General features: G+C 33.9%; 1 protein-coding gene across 1 annotated transcript in view; it reads right to left on the bottom strand.

Moving 5' to 3' along the window:
- Window positions 1-763: 763 nt before the first annotated feature.
- Thsd7a (thrombospondin type 1 domain containing 7A) overlaps window positions 764-8,478 on the bottom strand; it is a 601,821-nt gene continuing 594,106 nt past the window's right edge. Inside the window, exons 26-27 of the mRNA XM_019205461.2 lie at window positions 3,660-3,759; window positions 764-2,957 (exon numbers count right to left, since the gene is read on the bottom strand). Coding sequence (XP_019061006.1) covers window positions 2,873-2,957; window positions 3,660-3,759 — 185 coding nt within the window. The 3' untranslated portion in view covers window positions 764-2,872. The remainder of the gene's footprint in view (window positions 2,958-3,659; window positions 3,760-8,478) is intronic.

Below are 8,478 nucleotides of genomic sequence, written 5' to 3'. Positions count from 1 at the left end.
CCATTCATCCATGTTAGCCAAACAGCTACTCTGACTCCTTCCCATGTTTGTAACATGACAACATCAAATACTGATTTATCCCCAAAATGAGCCTCCAATAGGTTCCTAGGGTTAAGTTGCATTGCATATAATCTCTCCATATGAATACAGTGCTACAAAATGTAACTAATTTATAGATACAAGCATCTTATATTTTCATAACATTTTATAGTTTTTGATCTTTAAGTTCATTTAATTCTTATAACACAAGTCAGATAAAAGCGATTTATCTTTTGAATCAAAAGCACTTTTAAGATCGTAAGTATAGCTTTACTTGGTATAATATTTTACTCCATTGTACATTTCAAATTATTAGGGGTGTTGTACACATTTCATAAGACATAATTTTTTAAGTAACTGCAACAGATTCTCAGCCATTCTGAGCAGATGAAGTTTATTTTATTCAAAGAGATTAACTTGAGTGTTTTCTTGAAGGCCCCTGAGTATACATATTGACAATCAAGTTGAGAGTAACAGTAATTTTTCTTTCTCTTTAATAAAAGAGATGAGATGGATTTTGTTTTTATATTTTTCCTTGATTGATTTCTCGGCTTAAAGTAAAATTCTCATCTTTCTGACTATCTGTTCTCTTTGAAATGATTTTCATTGTCCCATATATTGAATATTAGATAAAACACAACTGCTCACCATATCTATTTCTTATTGAAATAGGTAGAAGTATTTTTAATTTCGGGCCACTGACATCCTAAGTGGTGTGTTGTAGTCTTTGCAAATATTCTGACAGCAGGGGGAGTTCAAAATCCACTGTGTACTCTATGAAGGTAAAACAAGCCAAACCACTTTCACAGCAACACAGCTAAATTTAAGATAAAAATAACTTGTTCCTACTTTTAAAAGACATGAAAAACCCGTGTTCTTTCCTCCCAAAGATTGTTGTAATAAGTGTTGTCTGAAAAATGACATTGCTTTTTAATGATCTTTCACTTTCTTTTCACAAGAAAGAAGTCCACTAAGTTAGTTATTATTTCTGTTGCTTCACTGTCACCATCTCTCAGGACTTCTGTGAAAAATATAGTGACTTTCAAGGCCATGGTAAATGTAACAACTGGATTTACACTTTGAAATTAAGCTCCGGTGACAGACAAATGGTAAGTGAATGAAAACCAAAGTGACACAATAGAGATTAGTATTAAGGAACATCTAGAGTGAGGGTAAGCAAACTGGAGCATGGAAATATAGCCTACTGGCTGCCTTTTGTAAATAAAATTTGACGGAAAACAGTCATGTTCATTCTTTTTCTAACTGTGCATCACCTATGCCAGCTTTTATGCTTGACAGAGATGAGAGACTGCAACGCAGACCAAGCTGGAAATATTTACTATTCGATTCTAAAGGAAAAAATGTGGACCACCCTTGCTGTAGATAGTTAATAAAGTCCCAGACAAGACACTCACTCTTCCTTTCACGAATTTTGGTTTTTTGAAATCATATATTTAAAAGACTGCTGCAAATTTAACCAGCGAGAAAAACAAAAGGCTATGGGATTTTGCCTGCAGAACAGACTGCATCTGAAACTGAGGCATGAATCAGGGAGAAAGAACCAACACATACTTTTGACTTCCTTTAGTTACAAAATCACTGATATGCTATTTTTCCATCTGCTTGAAATTAAAGAGACAACCGTTTCCTTTTTTTCTTTTCTTTTCTTTTTTTAACAAAGATAACAAATATAAAAATCTAGTCATAAACAGCTTTCAAAGAACAATTACAAACCAACTAGAGGGATCCACCTTTTGAGGGTTCGTGGGGACCTCCCCACGTAGGTTACAGCCATGTTGCCAGTTTCACAGGCTGTGGTAAGGAGCAAGAGTTCACACAGCAGGCGTCCTGGCTGATTCCATCCTGTCGCCATTCAAACTGAACTTCACTCTTCAGGGTACAAGAAATTGCAAATGTCTCCAGGACCCTCTTGGCACAGATGTCTTCATACCATACGAAAAGAGGCAGTTTCTACGGCAATACTGGTTAAGTGCCCAGCATGCTGCACTAATATAGTGCAAAAATGTGCCTTCCATATAGCAAAAAAGATGCAGGCAACCAGTTTGAAAATTATTAGGGAAAGTAGAAATGTATTAACACAAGCAATCAGACAATAGCTACTATAAAATAGCTACTATAAAATACTGAAATCGAGGACTCTTTCTTCTAAGATTCTAGTACATGTTGAGCATTTGTACATTCTGGAAAGACAAGAATGAAGTCTTATAAAAGAGTCTTTGTCTCTGAAATGCAAATAAATACACGCTACGCAGAACCACAAAGATGCTGACTTTATTCCATGGGGTTTCTGCTCAGCTTGGAGCCAACCTCTTCACTGTTAGAGTTGCTTATTATCGAGTACATAATATGAAATTATAATGAATATCATTCAGCTGAGTATACATGTTGTTATGTTTGACTATAGCACTGTAGGGATCTTGGTATAAACTCTTCATGCTAGAAAGTTCTGTGGGTTAAACACTGCAAAGAGTCTTGCATCAGACAACCCCTCTGGCAAATTTCATCACTATTTTTTGGAGATGAAAGTGGTTTCTCAATTGGAAGATTTCAAGAAAAATGACATAAAACTCCCAAAATGTAGCATGTGTTCAACTAAATCTCCTAGAATTATTAGAGTTAATGGTCTATGAGTAAGTGGTACTGTCTTGAAGATTTCCAGTGGCAATGTGATTTTCATTCTTTTCTTCATGATGCTATTTTAAAAAGTTAAAATGAATTATAATCCACAGTTTGTATATTGTCATCATGGCCCCTGGTTATCAACTACAGAGTCAGAAAGCCAAAATTTGTCGTAGTCAGGTAAAATTCTATTTTACATGTCTGCATCTCCATCATAAGCTAAAGTTAAAGGTTTCAGTCGGTTGTTTTGCCTTCTTTGGGGTTTCTTTGGCTTTTTGCTGTAAGAAATTCATTAAAATTGAGAGAGAAAAAAAATCAGTCCTTAGTTCTGAATTTTATTATTTTTAAATGAAAAGGTAAAAATGTGCAAAACCTAGTGATACGTCTAAAGTGCTCACATCGCCTGAATTTAACCTTAGAATTTTTCTCTTTGAATTTCACAGTTTTGGCTCTCAAAAAGTTAAATAAACTTCAAGTATTTTACTATCTTATTAAAAGACAGTTTATGCACATGAAATTCCCCTAGTACTAACAACAAAAATGAGATTACAGTATGTTAATTTGTATTTGGCTAGAAACCTTGATAAATTACACAGAATTTCTAATCAATACATGCTTACATAGCCGAATATGATTATATATTATTATAGTACCCTTCTCTAATTCACTATAAAAATGTAGTTTATCACAGTCCATACAAAACAACATTCTTTGTCATAAGTGCAAGAGAATAAACTTGGAAAGATGACCTGGATTAATTTGGCTCATCTCTAGAAAGAAAACAACTCAGATTTAGTAGTTTTTAGCTATCTAATACTAAAGCCTTATTTATTTAGAACTTCATGTGAATATTGAATAAATTTAGTCTACTTATTTCTCATATTAGTTTGTTGTTTCTATGTTTCAGGCAACTGAAAATATTTTCTCTGAAATACAGACATTATATTTTCCCTTAGATTTTCAAATATTTAAACACTCACCAAGCCAGATAAATCATGGAGACAATAAAGATGAGTAATACGAATGCCCCAGCTGCAACACCATAAACCCAGGTCTTTAGTCTCCCATCTAAGAAGAATGTATATTAGCTATTAATTCACATTACTCTGAAATATATATGACAATCTTTAACTAGGTCCAACGACCAGCTACATATGACCAATGCCTTGGCAAAACTCAAAATAAAAAATTTCTTCAGCAAGTTACTGATTAACACAAATTTACTATTATGAGTTGGATGCTGCTTCACTAATGATAAATTAGCAGTGAAGACTGAATTGAAAAGCAACAAGTAAGTGTTGAATTTATACCCAAACTTATGCTGCTTCTTGACAGATTTTACTTCACATTTAATATATGTGTAATTCTATTTAAACACAGGATTTTAAACCTATTTTGAGAATGGAAAATTAAAAGATGAAAATAATTTTTTTTGGTACCAGGGATCAAACAAAGGTCCTCTCAGAAAAATAAATTTTAATAAAGTCCTACAATCCAGAGTCAATGCAGAAGGGTATTTAAAACTATGTCATTTTAACGTTTTTGTTCTACATAAAAGCAAAGTGAATAAACAACATATTTATTTCATAATAATATTTTATTGACTCTATACATATTGTTCCTTAAGATTGATTCGATATTATATTATTTGAAAAAACTTTAAATAGCATGTACAAAGATTTTAAAATAATTTTCCCCCTAGTTTTCCTAATATATGGAATCAAACATGACATGAATTTTTCTAATTAATTCAGTTTTCTGGTCTTATTCTTGTTTGAGTTCCCAGTTAAATGTTCTGACTAAACTTCAACACAAGATGGCTCTTAGTTGTGTCGTCTAACTTAATTTGATGCAAACATTATCAGACATTTTTTCAGGTATATACATATAATTCAGTATTTGATATTAGTGTTAAAATTATAGATCAGGCAAAACTAGTTCCATGGATGTTGAAGATTATTTGATATTTAAAAGTCACCACCAAAATAATCCCTTTCACAATAGCATCCAAAAAAAATGAAATATCTACGAATCAATCAAACAAAGGAAAAAAAAAACTTCTACATAGAGAACTATAAGAGTTTGAAAAAGAAACTGAAGAGGATATAAGGAAATGGAAAGACATCCCTTGTTCATGGGTAGAAAGAACCAGGATAGCGAAAAGGGCCATACTTCCAAAACTGCTATACAGATGCAAAACAATCCTGATTGAAATCCCAACAGTATATTTCACAGAGCTGGAGAAAACAATACAAAAATTCATTTTGAACTAGAAGAGACCTAGAATAGCAAAAGCAATTGTAGACACACAGTCATGGCAGGAGATCTCACATTTACCAGCTTGAAACTATAGTACAAAGCCACTGTGATAAAAAGAGCATGGTACTGGCAAAGAAACAGACCTGAGGGTAAGTAGAAAAGATTAGAAGATGCAGAAACAATTCCTGACATACTCAGCTACCTCATCTTTGACAAATGAGTCAACCATCCTCAGTGGAGGAAAGATAGCCTCTTCAATAAATGGTTTTGGAAAAACTGAATTTCAACTTGTCAAAGATTAAAACTAGATCCCTATCTTTCACCATGCACTAAACTAAAATCCAAGTGGATTAAAGATCTAAATATTAAAACAGAAACACTAAACTTGCTGGAAGATAAGTTAGGTAGAACTCTTGAAGACATTTGCATAGGAAGAGATTTTATAAACAAATCTTCAGTAGCATGGGAACTAGCACAAAGAAACAATAATTGGGATGTCATCATTTAAAAAAGCTTCTGCACTGCAAGAGAAACCACCAACAGAGCTAAGACGCAACCTACACTGTAGGAAAAATTTTTACCAGCTGCTCCGCAGACAAAGGTCTACTATTGAGAAAATATAAAGAACTAAAAAAAATCAGACCCCCAAACATAAAGACCCAATTCAAAAATGGGCAACTGAACAGACATTTCTCAAAGTTAAAGCAGCAAATAAACATATGAAAAAAGTTCAACATCACTGGTCATTTGAGAGATGCAGATGAAAGCAACACTGAGATTCCACCTCACCCCACAAAGAATGGCTGCTATCAAGAAACAAACCAATAACAAATGCTGGTGGGGTTTTGGGGAGAAAGGAACCCTTCATTATTGGTGGGAGTGTAGACTGGTGTAACCACTGTGGAAATGAATATGGAGCTATCTCAAAGAACTAGGATGAGAAGTCCCATTTGACCCAGCTATTCCCATGCTGGATATATTCCCAAAAGAATTAAAACAATCATACCACAGTGACATATGTTCACCCATGTTTATAGCGGCACAGTTTGTAATAGCTATAACTTGAAAACAGCCTAATTGTCCATCAACTGGGGACTGGATAAAGAAGATGTGTGTGTGTGTGTGTGTGTGTTTTATAAAGAGGAGTACTACTCACCCATAAAGAAGGAGAAGCTAGAGATATTTATAGCTAAGTGAATGCACATTGAGGACATATTCTTTTTTTTTTCTTTTAAATTGAATTTATTGGTACATTCTAGGTAGATAGTACAGTTACATTCATTACTGGGATCTTGTACCTTTACATGCCAGGTCTTGGTTCTCATTTTATCCCCTTGTCCCCATCCTCCCTTCACCTCCTCCTCCCCTCCCCACCTTCAAATACTTTAATTCCATTTTTACATTTTCTCATATTTTTTTCCTTGAGGACATATTCTTTAGTGAAAGTAATAAGACACTCGTGTAAATACTGAATAGTTTCTTTGGTGTGAGAAACTAAAAGCATAAATAAGAATAAAAAATGTATAATTGATATTGTATAACAGGAAAAAATGTTTAAAGGTGTAGGGGAAGTGGGAGGGGTAGGGGAAACTTAAGAAGGGAAAAGGAAAAAGAAAAGAAAAGGAAAAAAATGGAAACAAAGTTTCTGTAAATAGGGAAAGGTGGAGGGGGTGACGGGAGCTCAGAGGAATGGGGAAAATATAAGAACCAAGATACATTATATAAATGTAGAAGATCCCAGTGATGAATGTAACTGTATGATATACCTAAAATGTATGAATAAAGGAAAAAGGAAAAATATATTAAAATTTTCACTTTGGGCCAAGTATATATTAAATAAAAAATAATGACAGTATTATTCTTTTTTGTTAAACCTGGTTATGATACGCAGAGATCTGCTTGAATTCTTGGTCAAAGTTAAGACTGCACACGGCTATTTACTGGCCTACTGATTACATAAAAAATCCGCTCTGAAAAATTAATTGCATTTCAGAAAAATGGAAAAACTTAATCAAAGCAAAGATAATGTGGATAAAGGTAATTTCTAAAATATTTAAAATACCTTTGAACACTTTATAATTGTTTTCCAATCATGGAAAGCATTTTGTCTTAATTGAAAAATTAAAAGTGTAAATAAGATCCAAATTGTATAACTGACATTGTGAAATAGGAAGAAAAGGGCTAAAGTTGTAGGAGAAGTGGAAAGGGTAGGGTAAAGGAAAAAAGGGAAAAGAAAAAAATATGAGAAAAGGAAAAAAATGAAAACAAAGACTTTGTAAATTAGGGTGGGATGAGGGGTAGAGGGAGGGAAGGGGCAAGGGGAAAAAATGAGAACCAAGACCTGTCATGTAAAGGTACAAGATCCCAATGATAAATGCAACTGTACTGTATACCTAAAATGTACCAATAAACTCAATAAAAAAGAAAGAGATATGTTAGCCATGTAAGTTTCTTTCTTTCTTTCTTTCTTTCTTTCTTTCTTTCTTTCTTGCTTGCTTGCTTGCTTTCTTTCTTTTCTTTTCTTTCTTTCCCTTCCTTCCTTCTTTCTTTCTCCTTTCTTGATATATTTTAGTATACAATATAGTTACATTCATCACTGAGATGTTATATATTTACATGATGTACCTTGGTTCTTTTTTTTTCTCATTTCTCTTGCCTCCCTTCACCCCCTCCACCCTGCCCTATTTACAAAGACTTTGTTTCCATTTTTTTCCTCTTCTCTTATAATTTTTCTTTTCCCTTCTTACCTTTCCCCTACCTTGCCCCACTTTCCCTACACCTTTAGACTTTTTTCCTGTTACAAAATATCAGTTATATATTTTGATTCTTATTTACACTTTAAGTTTTTTCACACCAGTGAATCTATTCAGTATTTATATGTACATGTCCTATTCATTTTACATAACAGTATATCCTTGATGTGCATCCACTTAGCTATAAATGTCACCAATTTCGTGTTTTTTTGGGTGAGTAGTACTCCATTGTATATATTTAAAAACCCACATCTTTCTTACCCAGTCTCCAGTTGATGGGCAAATGGGATGTTTCCAATTTTTAGCTATTACAAACTGTGCCACTATAAACATGGGTGAGCATATGTCACTGTGTTATGATTCTTTTAATTCTTCTTGGAAAGTACCCAGCAGGGGAATATCTGAGTCAAATGGGACCTCTAATCCCAGCTCTTTGAGGTATCTCCGTATTGATTTCCATAGTGGTTGCACCAGTCTGCACTCCCACCAACACTGCAGAAGGGTTCCTTTCTCCCCACAACCCCCGCAACATTTGTTATTGGTTGATTTCTTTATAGCAGCCATTCTTTGTGGGGTGAGGTGGAATCTCAGTGTTGTTTTCATCTGCATCTCTCTAATGACCAGTGATGTTGAACTTTTTTCATATGTTTATTTGCTGCTTTTACTTCTTTGTTTTTGAGAAATGCCTGTTCCTTTCAGATGCCCATTTTTGAATTTCTTTTCCTTTCTTTTCCTTTCTTCCTTCCTTCCTTCCTTCCTTCCTTCCTTCCTTCCTTCCTTCCTTCCT

Source organism: Fukomys damarensis, unplaced genomic scaffold, assembly GCF_012274545.1.
Source record: "Fukomys damarensis isolate Sample0158 unplaced genomic scaffold, DMR_v1.0_HiC HiC_scaffold_4, whole genome shotgun sequence".
Lineage (NCBI taxonomy): Eukaryota > Metazoa > Chordata > Mammalia > Rodentia > Bathyergidae > Fukomys > Fukomys damarensis.
Note: the sequence above shows the minus strand (reverse complement) of the source record. Positions and strands in the feature narration are given on the sequence as shown.